At 37.4% G+C, this 18,762-nt stretch overlaps 1 protein-coding gene across 4 annotated transcripts in view; it reads left to right on the top strand.

Moving 5' to 3' along the window:
• The first annotated feature begins 4,299 nt into the window (after positions 1-4,299).
• Positions 4,300-18,762, top strand: part of LOC139975767 (uncharacterized) — a 35,401-nt gene continuing 20,938 nt past the window's right edge. Inside the window, exons 1-6 of one of the 4 annotated variants that reach the window (XM_071983931.1) lie at positions 4,300-4,835; positions 8,946-9,020; positions 11,195-11,223; positions 13,032-13,085; positions 16,981-17,131; positions 18,292-18,446. In XM_071983931.1, coding sequence (XP_071840032.1) covers positions 4,547-4,835; positions 8,946-9,020; positions 11,195-11,223; positions 13,032-13,085; positions 16,981-17,131; positions 18,292-18,446 — 753 coding nt within the window. In that variant the 5' untranslated portion in view covers positions 4,300-4,546. The remainder of the gene's footprint in view (positions 4,836-8,945; positions 9,021-11,194; positions 11,224-13,031; positions 13,086-16,980; positions 17,132-18,291; positions 18,447-18,762) is intronic. The other 3 variants (XM_071983929.1, XM_071983933.1, XM_071983932.1) reach the window with 3 other exon arrangements.

The following is an 18,762-nucleotide window of genomic DNA, read 5'->3' as shown; positions in this document are numbered from 1 at the left end:
CCAACTGCAAAACGATAACGGGAAGCGATCAATTTAACATTTTGCAGAAAAATGTTGAATTAACGAGATCTGATAAGTTGTCAGTTAAACATTTTGCAGAAAATTGTTCAAGTGCTCAGTTAGAACGAAATGAAAAAATTTACATTTTGCAGAAAATGTTGAATTGACGACATGTGATAAGTTGTCAATTAAACATTTTGCAGAAAATTGTTCAATTGCTCAGTTGGAATGAAGTGAACAGATACACATTTTGCACAGAAATGTTGAATTGATGAGTTATGATTAGTTATCAATTAAACATTTAGCAGAAAATTGCTCATTTTGAATGAAGTGAACAGTTTAATATTTTGCAGAAAAATGTTCAATTGCTCAGTTACAGCAAATGAGCAATACAACATTTCTCTGATTTTGATAAGATATTATATCGTTATCTAAACAATTTACTGAAAAATGTTGACTTATTGGGGCAAAGTTTTCTTATGTTTGTGGCACTTTAAACTTCCGTACATAACAGATTATGGTACCTACAATGACAGAAAGGAGATTTTAATTAATTTTTAATTTTTAGGTTTACAGTCTTGTTCAGGGGCCAAGGCCTTCTCACACGACTTTACAACTTAACCATGGTCATTGGTAACTTGTCACACCTACACACCAAAGTGTGCACAATTCAATCAATCTCTCCTGGGGCACTACAGTGCACCACAACCACGTGTCCCCCGGGGGACTTCCCATAGGGTGCAGCCACAAACCGGTGCACACAACTATATTTACAAGTTACCTCGCAAGTCCCCATTTATACACCTGGGTGAGGAGAGGCAATGGAGAAAAAGCGCCTTGCCCAATGACACAACGTAAGGATCTGGCCAGGGCCAGGGCTCGAACTTGTAATCCTTAGATTACAAGTCCACTGCCTTAACCACTTGACCACAACGCCCTCACGCAAAGTTTTACGGTAAGGAAGACGTACCGTATCTTCGTACGATAGGCTAGTACGGTTGGCCGCAGTGGACAGAATTCGGAATATATGCTTGAATTCGTTCAATGTAGGGTATATGCTAGCATTCCGTCGATATTTTTTGTCTGTAATACTGTGAACTTGTTTATAGGTTCGTTAAATCAACTTTATGCAGACAGAATATACTCAAGAATAAATGTCAGCATTTGACGAACACAAATGTACAGCATAACAATTCCCGACTTTTTTCCCACTGTAGTCAACAATACATGTCACATTAGTTGTTTGATAGCGGAACAAAATGTTTGTTATCACAGTTCGTAAGTGTTTCAAAGGTCTGAATAATTATGCCAAAGATATGCTTTACATATATGTATTCCACAGTGGCGTAGGAAGGTACTTTTGAGTGGGGGGGCTGAAGACTGATGGCCGGCTTGGGGGAGGGGTTTAAGGGGAGGGGGTGTCCCCCTCCCCTTTGGATTTTTTTGCATTTCCAGGTGGCCTCAGATGCAATTTGGTGCAATATAGCACACTTCAACATCCACTCCATTTTGTTAACTTAATTTTGTATTTTTACCTGGCCTAAGATGCAATTTGGTGCTCCAAATGAGATTTTTTTTCTCATTTAGAAATGAAAAAGGGGTTTTCTGACTTGCGAACCGGGGGGGCGGAATGATGCTTCCGCCCCTCCACATTTTTCACTGGGGGGGGGGGCTGGCGCCCCCCAGCCCCCCCGGTTCCTACGCCCTTGGTATTCCAAGGTACAGGCATTTCACCAATGTTGTTGACTCGAGTCGCTGACTTAGACTCGAGTCACGTTCTTTTTTTTACTTGCGACATGAGTTGACTTGAAGAAAAATGACTTGTGACATGACTTGAACATGTTTGACTTGACGACATCCTTTGAAAATCTCTGTCGCTGAGGCCTGGCGTGAAGTTTTTACCATAAATAGGCTAAGAACAGAAACGCAACTTTTGCCGGCATCTAGTCGGAATTATATTGTAGGAAGTCGAAAGGCTATGAGAAATAAAATGATTGAAAAGAAAGAGGTCGAAGAATGAAATCCTGATTGAGGCCAACCTGCAAACGCATACCTCGCTAGCACATGTTCAAGTTGGTGTTAGTCAAAGAGGTTTATGCATTTTGGTGTGCGTATACGTTCACGCACATGCAATGCGTTTATGAGAGGAAATAATGGCGTCCTCGTTGCCGAAAGTCGTGTTGTTCAGGTTTCGGGATTCCGAAACCTCCGTAACAAAACGCAGTGCAATTTGTACTGTATGTGGAACCAAGGTGATAGTGCTTCTACTACACTGAATTTCATACGACACCTACCAACGCACCCTGTATAGTAAGTTTTGAGTACCGTTAGAACAATAAGCATGCATTAGTGATAATGCGTCAACTTTAGAGAAACTTTCATTTTTGAATATCTTCTGTTAAGAAATGTGACTTGATTATAACTATATTGCACCAATCATCAAAACATGCAGAGAGGCTCATTAGCATACTATCTTTATCAAAACTTCCGTCTGCTCTCCTTCTCAATTCCAGGCACTAGCTTGGATCGAGAGCCAAGGGCGGCGGAACCGGGGGGGGGGGGCACAGGGGGCACGTGCCCCCACTTTTCTTCAGGTTAAAAATGTGCCCTTTTTCTATATAAAAATTGTACTCTTTATCGCGGGCACAGAGGCAAAAACGAATAAGAGAGAAACTGTTAAAAGAAACAGCAACAAAAATTCCAAAGCTCACACACTTTTTCAATAAAGTACTAAAGAATAGGAACCAGAACCAGAGTGTGAAACACCTCAGTGTAGTGCTATTGTGTATATGCAAATAAGATGATACAATAAGAGTTATAAAGGGTACTAAATATCAGGCTGCATCAGTCCAATCGAATTTCTGCAAAGTGCCCTTCGACGTCGGTGCCCCCCCCCCCCCCGATTAAAAGTGCTTCCGCCGCCCTTGTCGAGAGTTGTGACCTCCTGTGAGATAGTCTACTTTGAATTTATATATTTCTACTTAGCCAAAATTTGGGCCAGTACCGAACACCTCTAGGATTTTCAATCATTGCTGATAATTTAGTACGCGAATGGAAGATATATGTTAAATTTAATGACCAAATTCCATATGCTGAGCGGTATTTGTAGCCTAGTTTGCATGCAATTACAATAGCAACGATCGATTGAACCTGTTTCTTCGTTCTTTCGTACATCTTGAACGTTGAAGTAGTCATTTGAGTTGTATGCGTAGCATAGGCGTACGGGACCATTTCAGTTTGGGGGGGGGGGCAGAAATTTTTGTGCCCGAAAGTTCCCGTGACACTATCTAAGCGGAGCGTCACCATCGGTTGGCGCGTAGCGTACAAGAAAATTTTTGGCATAAGATGCCTCTCAGATTGCCGGAAACGGCACTTCTGAGGCCTTGCAAGTTGCATCAAAACATTCTTTATTTTATAATCTCACGTTTTAGAAATTTACACTTCCCCAAAAATTTGGTAAATTAGAAGAAGAAAATATGGTAACATCACTTTGAAGGGGAAAAATAGGACAGTATATTTTTTAAGCTCCTATTTAGTTACCGTATTTATTATTTTAACACAGTACTCAGCTACCTCCAGAAAAACATACATTGTTCAACGACACGTAGGCGGGATAATGTCGCTGTGTCGGGTGAGACTGCAATTTGTCTCACAAAAAAGTATAAAATATAACAAAAAATATGATAAACCTGTACTTCTAGGCTTGTAGGCACTCCCCCCCCCCCCACCATCCATGAAAAAGAAAATGTTTCTTATAAACACTCATGTCGGGGATGTCCAGGTATACAGTTGACTAGTTAGAAAAAAAATTGATCGTGCAAAGAGCGTGGTAGCCCAGATGAGCTGCGCTTACGGTGGTGTTACACGGAAATATTCGGGCATCATGATGCTAAATAAAGAAAATCATGGAATTGTCGGGCAAAAATTTGAAAAAGATTCGGGCAAGCTACTGCATATATATATATATATATATATATATATATATATATATATATATATATATATATATATATATATATATATATATATATATATACATATATATATATTTTTTTCTCCTCTTATGCTGCCCGAATTTTTCAGGACTTTTGCCCGAATTTCTTGTCCTTTGGAAATTTGAGGGGCAGTCTGCCCCCCCCCCCCCCCGCCTCGTACGCCTATGATGCGTAGTATAGACTACCTAAATAGTCGCTTTGCAATAGTAATTGAAAAAATATCATCATTGTTCAATTTGTTCGCGTATTGATCAAAGTTTTTTTTTTCTCCTTTCGGCGTTCTATAGTAAATCGGGTACGTGTTCACATTTCTGTGGTACACACTGAATGTAAGACCTAACTCTTTCACCTGTTTACATTTTTCACTGTGAAGTTCTATGCTATTGCAATCATAGTAAACCACAAATTTCTGTAGTACATAGTATGTAGGCCTACACACAATGTATTTACTCTGTTGCAACGTTGTACGTATACATTTCACATTCAAGTAACAACAGCTGAGCTTATTGCTGAACACAGCATGAAAATCCAGTTAGCTCATTAACCTGGTCATGACCGACCGACATCATAAAGTTACCAGTATTACGTTGAAATGGGAAGACCGCTTTGATGAAGTTGCAAAATTACAGGAAAAAGAAGGAATTAAAGAGAAGACAACCAGAATGTTGACATCACGGCGCAACCGAGGTTGTGGACAGTCAGTATTTGTAGCCTTAGTGTTAGTGACTTTAGTGTATGGATGTTACCTATACTTCGATTTAAAAAAGAGTCTCGAAGAGACACGCGATCGCGCAGTACGATACCAACAACAACAGGAATCCCTAACAGGGCAGCTACAAGGTAATATGGCGCATTTCTTTCAGTTGAAGCTTTTATTGCTTGCAGGCTCACGCTAAGACGTAGCTATACTAGGCCTAGTATAGCCTGAGCCTAGCCTTCTATAGTACTTATTCGAAGTTCAACTCCTTGCATCGCTTTAGGCCTAAGTTACTGTAGAGTGTAGTGTAGGTTAGCCCCTAGCCTATAACTTTGCTTAATAATAATAAGCTAACACTGAATTGGAACTCTACACAGTGGACTCAAGACAATCTCAGGTATTGCTAGCCTCTAGAGAGGCACTAGAAAGTTAAGATAGGCCTACATAATCAGCAACACACTGAATGATAATAATGTCAGTTCACAATGATAGCCCTGCCCCATTGCAAACTGAATGCCCTCACACATCATAGTCCCAGTTCGTTGACTTTCTTTGAAGGGCTATAGAATATGCAGTAAGTAGCATCACCATCCTGACCAATTGAGTCATCCTCTATAAAGCATGTGCTCCTCCTGACCAGGGTAAAAACCAAAATATAAATATGGGGCTAGTTCCCTCAAAAATGCCCTAGTGACAATTTTTTCGGGGGCTATTTTTTTTTGGGGGGGGGGGGGGCAGCGGGCTGTACAGAAAATGAATCCTAAAAAATGTATGAAATGTGTTCTTCAAACCTGAACGTTCCATGTGCCGATCAGCTGCAAACTTCTTAACATTGAATGTTAGCTGGAGAAATGGATTGGCTCTCACAGCACCATGTTTAAATTTTGCACCTTGAACATGCGGGGAATCTTTACATGCTTGACAGGAAATAAACAGTTTGTTGTCCTTTCTAACAAACTAGCCAATCCTTCGTCCATTGTTTTACAGTGGCAACTTTTAAAACAACCGTGTTTTAAATATTCCTTCCACATTCGGGCAGCTCTTTCTTAGTTGCTAAATCTGTGCTGGGGTGGTCCCAGTGGCGAATTAGAAATCTCTTTATTTTGCCCCCGAGGCTATGTTTGATCGATCGTACATATAGCCCAAACATATCATACTGTAGACCTGGGGTGGGCAACCTATGACCAGCTGGCCACTTGCCACCCGCCAGTGAATTTTTGGCAACCTGTGAGATGTCTCAAGAAAAAGAAAAAAATTCAATGTATTTTACATCATCACAAAAAACGAGCTAGCTGCTTAGAATTTATCGGCACCAATGATGCTGTCAGGTAGGCCTATTATCCCCATTAATTATTAACTGTACTGTATTGACACTATGTTTTTGTGAATACAGATTAAGTACACACACCTATTGCTGGAAAGTCCTCGGAATCAAAAGTTTGAAATCAACAGCAGGTCGTTGGTTAGGTGCGGCCCAGTCAATTGTTTACTCCTTATATCTGGCCCATTCATTCAAAAAGGTTGCCCACCCCTGCTGTAGACCATCACGAAAAAGTTTTAAAAGCAATAATTATTGGCAGGAATTGCTGAAACTTATCGCACATGTGCATTATTATTTCTTAAAGTGGTCGTGGGCTAGACGAACACGCCGTGTGCATTGATCAGTAGAAATTACAACGGGAGGTATGCTAATAACGCATGTTATTATAAAATTTTGGCAATGACTGAATTACGGCACCGATGGAAATTTTGCCAAACAGGTGTATCAAAAGCATGAAAATCTTCGGGACTCAAGATTTCGTATTCAAACAGAATGATCGGAAAGTAATAACCGATGTGTTTGATACTGTAACTGAAATCCGTAATGACATATCATAGTGACATTAGACTGGGGGCGATTTTGCTCACAGTTCTAGCTTTGTGTCGCCCTAGTGATTATCTTGAGTACTGCAGCATATCTTTCCAAACTTGAAACATTCAGATTTTCATCCACGTTGCATAATCTACAGCATTGACTACGGTAAATTGTTTTCGTTCAAAAAAGTTCAAAAAAGAGGAAACGTTGAAAAGTTGTCAAATTTTAATCGAAACATGTCATGCTTGGTATTGTTATTACAGGGGCTTGTACATGTATAGGTCCTACCAGTTTTCATTACCTTTCTGTCTTGTCATATTTGGATGGCTTTGGTTTTAAGATGGTGTTATTACACTTGCAACATGAATTAAACAAGTTACAAAATGAAAACAACTTCAGTTGCTTAATATTTCCCAACATTTCCCACCTGTGGAAAATATTTCCCGGACAGGAAATACCTGGCAGTATTTCCTGCAGCCGTATTTCCCAGCCAAACCTGGTTGTATCATTAGGTACAACTATAGATAATAGATATATAGAATACAAGGCCACATGACTGATGCATCCTAGCATCTGGATGGGGTGTGAGAGACGGAGTCCACCGGGCATCCTCGCATCCCAGCATCCATGTTCTCAGATTAAAGTATTGTACTTAGAACTGCTATTTCACATCTACTTCAGAATATTAGCCTTGGATTAAGATAGCCTTGCATTAGATTAGAACTTGGGTCGGTTGAAAAACTGAAACGATGGCATCTGGCTGCAGGAGAAAGAACGGCAATTTTAAAAGCGTATCTGCACATCGGAATGCTAGGAAAGGTTTCTGAAGTGGCCCTGCAGTCATCATATGATTTTGATGACATGTGGGGAACTAATACAAATATATGGATAATTAAGCAGAACTTTGCAGGTCTGCCAACAGTGGAGCAAGTGACATTATCTTAGCAATTGTGCTGAAAATATCTTTGTTTTTCTTTATAATGTACAAATAATTTATATATATGCATTGTGAGTAACAGTCATGGATGGTGCACATCAATTTCACTTTTTCACTTTATTAGAATGTTTGTAAAGGCTAAATTGGTTTTTCTTTGGAAACTGTATTTTACTTTTGTCCGAAAATAAGCATCTCTTCTTGGTCGCTCTTACTCAGAGTGGAAATGTATGCAAAAGGGCTATACAGCTTCACGATTATGGTCAATACACATTCCACATCGACGTTTGTTTACGTTTTGCACAGTGACACGCAATTTGCCGTCGTCAACACACTTATCTTTGAAGGGGTTCTCGTTTCAGTCTTGTTGCCCACCGAACAGTACCTTTATTTTATTATAAATCAACTGATTTCATATTTGTCTGGACAAAAGTGTAGTATACAATCACAAAATATGGCAATTTAACCAAATATCAGATTGAAGGTCACCCATGACAAGGAACAGTGTATACTGTAACGTTTTTTTTTTTCCTTTCCCAAAGAGTGGTTTAGAATAATACCTAGTACAAAATGCATTGATGATGTGTAGAATAGAGCAAGTTTGTGTTTTTTTTAAGCACCAAAAGAAAAAGAGACATTGTATAATTTGTATGCATATATAGTCAACTTTTAAACAGTACCAAAGATAGATGCCCAATGTGTTGGACTCTTTAAATCATGAAATTTTGAATTTTGAATAAATCATCGCCATGGTGATGGTGCACGTATGTTTGTTTAGTGTGTGTTGAGACACGTTGTAAACATGATGCAACACAAGTTAAATTTTCAGTTGCATTCTGGGCAAAAGTAGGATGTAAGTGTGGTTGTGACACTTCCTCGTATTTACATGATGCATCGGAAACTACTGTCATGGTTGTATACTTGGTACATACAGTAGGTTCCTCCCCCCTCCCCCTCCACCTTAGTGAGCACAGGAACCCTGTTGAAAACTGGTCGAGGTACCAATGATACTGTAGGCCAAAGTCTGAAAACCTTTGCTTTCAGTCATAATGAAGAGAAAAGCAATTCTGAACATTGACAGACTTGTGCAAGGTTTAAAAAAAAGAAGAAAGTTGCACAGCTGAGATCCTTAAATTGAAACATGTAGAATATATGAACATTGTCAAATATATACCTTGAATGGATTCATAATTAAGGACAATAACCTGCCCATTCTTACCCGATACCCCCACCCAGTGGCTAGAGGAGAGTGTTTCTATATGGTGATATATGACATAAAACTGATAGTGCAAGTGCGCCATTTTAGGGTTAGAGACGATACCTCAGAAATGTACTTTTTGACTTTTAATCAAGTTTCTTATCAGAAATATATATATATCTGAAAGTTTGATTTAAGCTCATTCCTGATTCTTTGAAAGAGAATTCTGAAATGTTGTTTTCTTTCTTCTCCCCTTTTCTTTTCAGTTGTTTATGAACATAGAACTCGTCTGGAGAAGAACTTAAAAGATTCTAAAAGTGAAACCAAACGGGCGAAAGAAGGTATTAAACGATGTGTAAAATCAGAGAATTTGGGATAGGATGTTAGATTTTACCAACTTTCTACAGCTACCCCTCCTTGCTCCCCAAACTTCCCTACATATTATATCATCCACCATGTGATGGAAATCAAATCAAACTTGTGTGAAGGGTTATTCCAGCATCAGGTTACGTAAAATTTTTACTCTGAATAAAAAATATAATATGTATTCTGTATGTACTATCAGCTGAAACTCCCATCTCAATATCTTATTCCTAAATCAAGATGCAGGTACGGGGTACGGGGTGATTGAATGATTTACAAATTTTTGACTGACTTATTGCTTCCCTTACTCAAGTAAGTTGATCACAATACTGGATGATAGGTTGCCTTGGATGACATCATGGTGTAGTAGATGTTCTGTTGCCAGATGCCTAAATTCCCAAATTATCACCAAGCTTGAAAACTGCACATATATATATATCTTTGTTGTACAAAATGCTGCGATGATGCGGTGTCGTTAAGAAATTCTCCTTCAACAAGTGGACTTTGTATTTTAAATTTCAAAGTTTGGTCAGATTCAGTTTAGTTTTGTGAATGTGGGCTCTATAGGTCTGCAACTGAACATTCAGTCATCCAGGAAATGAAATCTGCCTCAGAGAGTTTGTATTCTTGTTTTAAGCTTCACTTAAAAAAGAAAATTAGTTTTCACACTCTGAGCTTCAAGGGATCAATAGGCTTTCTCCAATGGCAATGCCCTCCATTCAAAGGCGCCCATAGAGTCCCATTATGAGTTCTAAAGTAAAGTCATTTAGAGCCACATGGATTCTCATCTTTAGATGTAGGGAAATCCAATCAAATTGAATTTAACTGAGAGTGAGTCAAAATGACGCAAATTGTCAACAGGGAAACAAAACTAGAGCTTCAAATCTCGTCCCGTGGTTTGTACCGCCTGAGTAGAGACTCGCCACTGTCGAGTTGCTCCTGTTTGCAAGTTTCTCGTTAATATTCTGATTAATGATAGAATAAAGCCCAGAGACGATCAGTGTCTCTTTGTTTCACCCCAAAATGTTTCTAATTTTAGAAATAAATTCAACGGAGAAGTCTGTATAATTTAATATGTCTTCTCATGTTATTCCAGACAGTGTGGAGATTTGACATGGTGTGAGTTATTCGATATGATCACAAGCTGTTAGTGTGAAATATGTCTTATGTTACTAATTTAAAGAAAAAAATTTGTATACCCATTTGAAAATGTATGGTGTACAGTTTCACACATTTGAGTGTGTATAGAAAAGTCGACGGTTTAGGTAAACAATCAAAGTTGTATTTGGGAAAGTCACACAGAAGCTTAGTATGCCGTTAGTCACGTCATGTTTGTTTATTGTGTTGCCCAGATGTGTCGTCAATGTGAATTTACCGGAGTTTGTAAGTAAGATCAATACAAAGTGTTAACATCTGTCAAACATGCATATAAAGACACTGTACGCTGTATTTATCGTACAAATTTTAGGTATGAGAACATTTAAGATTTTTTTTGTCTGGTTTTAATATAAAAGGAAAAAATACTTTTTATGAAAGAAAGAAAAAAAAAATACCAAAGACTTAAGAGAAAGAGTATGCAAATTCTGCTTGTGGGCATACTGAGCCATTAGTAATTCATTAGTTGCACTCGTTAGTAGTTTATGACCGTGTATGTATGCTAGATGTGCTAAAATGGCCACAACAGTTTCTGAACTAACAGTACACTTCTAGCAACAATTGTGGTGTGTATTGCAAATGTATTGTTTGCTTTTGTGAGGACTTCATTGTGTTCACTCAGTTGCCATAGGGATCCAGATTGACCAATGCAGCCTTTTCACTGAAATTGAGAAATACTGCATTGTACATAGAGGTGAAGAAATATGATAGCAAAGTTTCAAAAATATAATAAAGAAAAATTTAAAAAAAATATTTATAAAAAAATAGAAATGAACTTTCATAACAACTTTGCAATACCACTTATTGCAATTGTCAAGCAAAAGTGTCTTTGTTCTAAATAGTTGGTTTAAAACTTGATTGACTTAAGTTGAGGTCGCTACTTTACAGCTGGGTATGGCACGCTTGTTCTTTATCGTCACCATGGTATTAACTACTGTACCGCAAAAGTTTGTCAATTAATCAACCATATTAATTATGTATATTTTCCTTTCCTCAGATGCACAAAGAACGATTGAACTAGAAAAGGTGAGTTAAAATCACAACGAATAGTAATTGAATTATCGTGCTCTTGTCGAACAGTTAATAAGAGGCATAATTAACCTAAAGTCTGCATGATACAGTAATTAAAAGTCCTCCTTATTACCTTCAGAAAACTACATACTTTAGTGCTGTAACCGGTTAAAGTAAAGCTACGATACATGATCCCTTGAATGTTCAGACCTTTCAAATGTTATCTTAGAATGTCAGGAATGTTTGTAGTTAAAGAGTAAGATGTCTCAGCAAGGAAAACTGTTGTGATAATGTCGTTCAATTTTTTTTTATGAAGTTTGAATATGAGTGACAAGTATTTACCTTTCTATCTTTTATTTCTTTGGTAGTGTGGGGTGGGTTAGATGGGGGGGGTGAGAGGGGGCTTATATAGTAAAAGTTTTTGGATCGTGACTAACCTACTGTAGGGAACTTGAACATGGGTTACCAACGAAACAGTTTGGAAGCCGTCATTTAAATCTTTGAAGTATGTACAGCATTATTTTACAAATCTCCAAAAAGTCTGCTGGCTGGGTTTGTTTATCAAACTTATAAAGAATTAATCATACACATTCTTCGACAGTAACAACTTCTGCCCGGATTCTTATATGCAAATTAGGCTAAGCTGGATGCATCTGTCAGAAATGTATTACAAAGTACGTCTTCTTTACCGTACAATGGAAGTCTAAAAAGTCCCAAATGTTGATTTAGAGAGTAATAACTAACCGTTCCCTTCTAATGACAATATAAAGCACTTCTGCCCCAATTCTTATATGTAAATAAGGCTAAGCTGGATGCATCTATCAGAAAAGTATGATAAAGTATGTATTCAAAACCATACAATGGAAGTCTAAAAAGTCCCAAATTATGTTGATTAGAGAGTAATAACTAACCATTTCATTCTAGTGACAATGTAAACCACTTCTGCCCCAATTATAATATGTAAATAAGGCTAAGCTGGATGCATCTGTCAGGAAAGTATTATAAATTATGTCTTCTTTACCATACAATGGAAGTCTAAAAAGTCCCAAATGTTGATTAGAGAGTAATAACTAGTAGCTTCCCTTCTAATGACAATACAAACCACTTCTGCCCCAATTCTTATATCTTAATAAGGCTAAGCTGATTGCATCTGTCAGAAAGGTATTATTAAGTATGTATTCAGAACCATACAATGGAAGGCCAAAAAGTCCCCCATGTTGTTTGCAAGTGTAACCAGCCAATTGCTCCCAATAGAATTCCCAATAGGCTAGCATTTTATCTGCTGTAGCATAGCATCTACATAATGCTACTGTATACAACATTGTTACTCTTATGTCAAGATGTTAAATAGCATTTATTTATACAACATACCTTACTATTTTGTGATAGCAAAACTACAGTAAAAAAACCTCAAAATTTTTAGGCAAAGGAACGTGTATTAAACACACTTTCAATTTTTCCCTGCCTACCAAAAATCTGTACGTTAGACTGTTAGGGTAAGATAGGGTGTTTCACCTAAGCATAATGTGATTTGAACCTTTACACTAATCTTCTCAGTCTGCTGTCTGCCTTTTATTTGTGAATTGTTTGTTGTGAAATTATGTTCTAGTAAAGCATTTCATTATGATTGTTTTATTTGCAAAAAGTATAAACTGACATGGTGTGTAAAGTTTACAAGTGAAGTGTGTAAATTTGTAGCGATGGAGTATAAAGTCCATATTGGAATTGCGTCTACTACTTATTTGAGTTACGGACTAGAATTTAGATCAATACTTTCTGAATATAATTCTCTTTTCTTTTCTTTTCTCCACTCGTTTGAACAGCAAGAGGCGAATAACAAATACAATGCCTTGAATATACAACATAAGATGTTAAAGGTGAGTTTACTGTAAGGTGACCAGACGTCCCCGATTTTCGGGGACAGTCCCCGATTACAGTGTGCTGTCCCCGATGAACAAGTGTCCCCGAAAATGTCCCCGATTCGTCAAAATGTTCAGGAATTTGAAAATATCCCACATTATTAGTATAATAATTGTAAAAACAAAATTTAGTCAAGTGTGCAGTCGCAGAACAGAACTAACCAGGAATTAACTTGGGCCAGTGTAAAGTGGAAACACTGTTAAAATATGCTAGATCGATCTAGCCTAGCACTCTTTGTAAAGTAAGTAAATTTCATCTAAGAAAAAGCTACATTTTTGAAAATAAAATTGATTTAAAAAGTGCTTCTAAGTATCACCATTTTACATTTAAGCACCTTAGGCACTTGAAAACCCCCTCCCCTTAAACCCCTCCCCCATATCAGTAACGCAATAAATGTCCCTGATTCCAGTCAGGCAAATACGGTCACCTTAGTTTACTGCCAACAGTACGGTCAATTTGGACTTGGCGTGGGAGGTGGGGCTATATAGTTTTTATCTGGTATGGCCGCATAGCGAAGTGCTACTCGCTGTGACCGGATTGCTACTTGTATGCAAATGCAGGTTTCAAACTTTCACATATACTTTTTTTTTAAAACTTTACCTGTATCCGAAAACTTGACCGTTTTTCACCAAATCTCAAGTGGCCTTTACTTGACACAAAGTATCTTGATTACATTTTAATTTTTCTCTTAGCAAGAAAAAAAATGGCAAGTGTCTGAGTTGTCTTGTTTTCACTATCATCCAAGTGATAGCCTCTCTTACTTAGCAATTTAATAGTCCGAATTTTAAGGCCCCTGTCTATTCATTTTTAGTACACTCATAGTAATCAACTAAATTGCGTTTCTGTCAGTGAGCTCTCTTTTACTGCCGTGTCTTTATCCATTGAGGAGACTCAACATGAAGGTTAGCCAGTTTGTAAGAAATTTTCTTTTTTTTTGGTAAATTACTACTAAATCAGGAATCAGAGCTTGACGTAACTTTTAAGCATCCTGCTATATAGATAACAATGATAATAATGATATTGAGTATAAAGTGCAGACATATCCACAGATAATGATGCTTAAGGCGCATAACAATATTACCCTGGTCAACGATAACTTTTCAAACACAAAGACAATCCCTCCACATGGCAGTGGCTAAACAGAACCCAACTGACAGTTTATCTCACAGGTCCCCATTTATACACCTGCAGGGTGAAGAGAGGCAATGGAGATAAAGTGCCTTGCCCAAGAACACAACGCAATGATCTGGCCAGGACTCGAACCTGCAAGCCTTAGATCACTGCCTTTAACCACAGCGCTCACAACGTAAAGTTACATACGTAGCGATGACTCCAACGTGAATATGCTCTGTTTCCCGATGCAACGATAGCAATTTTTGCAAAATACATGAAAATCCTCGAGAAAGTCCACTAGAGGCATTGTTGTGGTCCTTACTTTACTTTACACTTTGATATTAGACTGATCAGTAAAACTTGAAAACATTGCTTTCCAATTTTTTATCACAAGTAGAAAAGGCCTGTGAAGGAAGTGAAAGGAAGTGACACCTGTAGATCGTTACATTTAGATCATTAGTTCTCAGTAGGTGGTCTGTTTGCCAAAAATCCAGCCCGCCACAGATTTCGATCCGTGAATAATATTGAGGTTTCTTAAGGTATTAGGCATCAGCCACAATATGCATCAAACCCTGTACATTTCTCAATCTAGCATTGTAGAAAGATCTTGATTCTGTCTAGCCGTTTGCTCCATATTTTTGTTTTTGTTTCTTGTGGCACTCTGTAGGGAATCAATTGCAAACCACTGCATTGGGTGTTATGTACAATGCTTGAAAAAAGAAACTGCCGTACAATCGTGCAAATTGGGAGAGTAATACAAGAATCCAGCATATTAAACTGTATCAAACCAACTAGCAGTTATGTAAAATAAAAAATTGACACGAGTCAGAAAATTAATGTGCTTCATCCATACAAGCTATTGTGGTATTAAATAATGTAACTATACATGTATACATTTTTTTTTGTTGATAAATATATATATATAAAATATATGTAAATATATATACATATCTTGTTCAAATTTTTAATATTTTTTTTGATCAGTTATGTGGCCGTGCATATATACATGTATGGGTTTCATTTGATTGTTCATCATTATACAACTATGACTATTCATTCACTGGTCTTTTACTATATAAAGCCATAGAGTTTCTTATATCAGCCTATGCTTTTCTATTGAATAGTTACCAGGGTTGCACGTGTAGTAGGTTGAGGTTGTCATGGAAACCTCCCGGTTAAGTCAGACAAGTTTTGAAGCACATACATAGGAAGCTGTAGTCTGTTGTTTTGACATTCGCAAAATCTACTCGAGTGCCAGGTATACAAATCAGTTTTGACAAGGGTAATTTCTCGATGCTGGTTGTATGTTGCGTTCTTTGATGTACAGTTTATCACTACTAGGGTTCTTAGCAATAAATCTTGGTACTTTTTTTTTGGGGGGGGGGGGGGGGTTATCAAGTACCTTGAGTACTCAAGTTTTATAGCAATTAGTGGTAAAAGAGCCCAGCAAAATTTTGAAACTTGCTTTGTGAATGCGATTAATGCTGGTGTGAGACACAACATTGGAAATTTAAAAATTTGAACTCGTTGTAAATCACTTAATTGTTAAAGGGGTATTCTGCTGGCTGAAGTTGATTGCTTAAGCAAAAACTTGGGCAAATTGGGTTATGAAATATTCAAATTTGGTGGTATTATGTGACTTCATATGAAAAATTAAATGATGCCATCACCGCAATTCTGCTAAAAATGTTGATAAGTTCTTCTTTGTAAATATGTAAGTCACTTAACCTCCACAGAAGAAAATTGAATGTGTCTATAAAAACTTGCATGTTAATGAAATTCCAAAGATAAAAAGCACCTTCCCAGCTATTAAAGCAATCATTCCAAATGTACCTGGTTTCAACGATAAATCGGCAAGAAAAATTATGAAAGAATAGCAAAAAGCTTTTCAAGTAAAACAATGGTCGCTCTGACATCACAGATCACCCTACTGGGATCCACGGAGAAACAATAGAGGCTTTAATAGACAGCTATTAATAGGGTTCATTTGAACAACCATATCTTGAGTTAGGGGACAAGATATTGAGAAATGAATTTTGAAATAACAGCGTGGAATATTTTTCTTTTCCATAAAAGAGTCACATAGTCAGTTGCTGGAATATCCCTGTTACCTTCACTCGGTGGGAGAAAGCTAGACCAGTATCTAAGATGATTAGTAGTAGTAGTAGTAGTAAGTTGAGTCTCGTCTATCCGACATGCTCAGTGATTAACCTCCTCCACGTATCACGATCTTGCACAAGGTTTATTGCTTCCTCGAAATTGTTAATGTTAACGTACTTAAATTGCGACTTTATTTTCCAAGCAAGGTATTCACGGACCTTCCTACTGGTTTGGCAGTAATGTCTCAATGCTTCTCTTAATGCAACCTTTGCTTGAGCATCCTCCTGGAGTCTTGCTACATGACCGAAAAATCTCCATCTTCTATGTGCGACTATGGATGACCAAGGTGTTTGGTTGGTTTCATTGAAGAGCTCATCGTTTTGATAACCAATTGTTATTGGTCCATCTCATGTTGAAAATATTACGAAGTAGTCTCCTTTGAAAAGTCAGTTTATTAAGATGATTACATCAACTATAATCTTAGTTCGAGTAACAGATTGAGTAGATTGGTCGGAAAAAAATTCAACCAAAGCGCAACAAGCAGCTTTCGTGTATCTTTTAATTTCAGGTGGTTCGTTTGATCTCCTTTGTTCTGCTAAACTCATTGTTCTATCTATCTCTCTTTCTTTTGTTTTAAAGTCTCAAAATGATGATATTAAGGAGGAATTAGAGGACGCCTTGCAACGAGAGAGAAAGGCCGTTGAGGAAAAGGAAAAGATGCTTTATGAACTGCAGACCAATACTACTCAGCTGAAAGAATCCTGTGATGAAAAACAACAACTTTTAACAGGTGGGTGGGAGGTTTTATTTGACAAATATTAGTTGGCTGTAGGTGTGAGAGTTTTAAAGGGAGGTTTTATAGGCTGAAGTCGATCGCTTATTAAATGGAAATGCTGGAAGTGTTCCGCAACTTTAGGTCAAAATTATGTTGTTTGTGACAAAGATATGATTTTTTTTTGTTTTTTGGTAGTATTCTGAAAATGCATCTGGCAACAGGCGTTGTCATGGCAATTCTGCTGGAAATTGGTTTTTTATTTTGCTTTGTAATTATTTATTTCACTTATTCACAGAGGAAAATAATATTTCTACCAAAAAGTAAGGAGTTTTGATGAACAAAAAGGTAGCACATTTCAAGGATAAATTAACAAAAAGGTTATAATAGGAAAGTTAATGAGTTTTGCAGAGTATCTACCATGATGGCATCACAGACTACCCACTGTGATCTACTCTCTGACAAGAATTCAGAGTTTAGCCAGTCAAAATAGGTTACATTCATTGAACCAATCATATCTTGAGTTAGATACAAGCTATTGAGGTTGGATCTCAACTAACAGTGTGAATTAACTTTCTTTTTTTTTTGCAAGGTAATTATTTTACCCATTCCATTGTCTGACACCAGTTTATCACTTTAAGAAGCACTACCATTACAGCAGTCAACCTCACAATACCACCGTCCATTATCTCACAAAATACATCAAACATGCGAAAATCCTTGTTTTTGAAACAGTCTTTAAAATAGATACAGTAAATAAATCGACATTTGCAACAAGGGCTGAACGATTGCACAAAGAGGGTAGAGGATGCAATGTACTTTTTCGTAAAGGAGCATTGCAGACACATCTTATTGGGCAATATCTTCAAAACTTAAACTGGTATTTATAACCTTAAATCAATCTCTATAATTAATGTAGAGATTATTTTGAATGGATTTTCGTCCCCATGGTCTGAGAAGGCATAACGTTTGCTTGGAAAACCTGTATCAGTTTTAGGCTTGTCCAACCCCTCTTACAAACATTTTTACAAGAAAATTATTTATAAAAGCAGGTTGTCTGAGAGGCTTCCTTAAAACCAAGCCCTGATGAGGTGTTTTAGAACAGTTTTTAAAAAATTGTTACTTTTCGTGTTTTTGTGTTTCATGTACATGCTTGTGTCCTATCTTCCTCCATGAAGGTCAATTAGAGACCCTAAAAGCCGAAAATGAACTAGGCCAACAATACTTTTTGCAACTTCGCGAGGCGAAGCAACAGCTAGACCAAGCAAATCAAGATAAATCCATACTCACAGATCGGCTAATAGAAAACGAGCAGTTAATATCTGCAAATGAGGTAAGACATTGGCTGTGTAAGTTGTCCATATTTAATATTTGGTTACTTTTATACCGTCCTGTTAATTTCTCTAAAAGAATACAATGCCTTCCATCTCCCCCAGCCCCCCCACCCCCAACCCCACCCCATCAAAGATGGAAGAAAATGTTTGTTAAACGACATCATCAAGACATACTAGTTCACATTCTTTCTTCAGTTAGCTAGTTATGCAGTTTATTATTGATTATTGATCCCGTCAATGTTAAGTGTCGGTTTCATTCACCATCTTACAGTATCTGCATCATTCGGTTAAGTGTGTATACATACAGAAGTGCAC

Source organism: Apostichopus japonicus, chromosome 11 (assembly GCF_037975245.1).
Source record: "Apostichopus japonicus isolate 1M-3 chromosome 11, ASM3797524v1, whole genome shotgun sequence".
Classification (NCBI taxonomy): domain Eukaryota; kingdom Metazoa; phylum Echinodermata; class Holothuroidea; order Aspidochirotida; family Stichopodidae; genus Apostichopus; species Apostichopus japonicus.
Note: the sequence above shows the minus strand (reverse complement) of the source record. Positions and strands in the feature narration are given on the sequence as shown.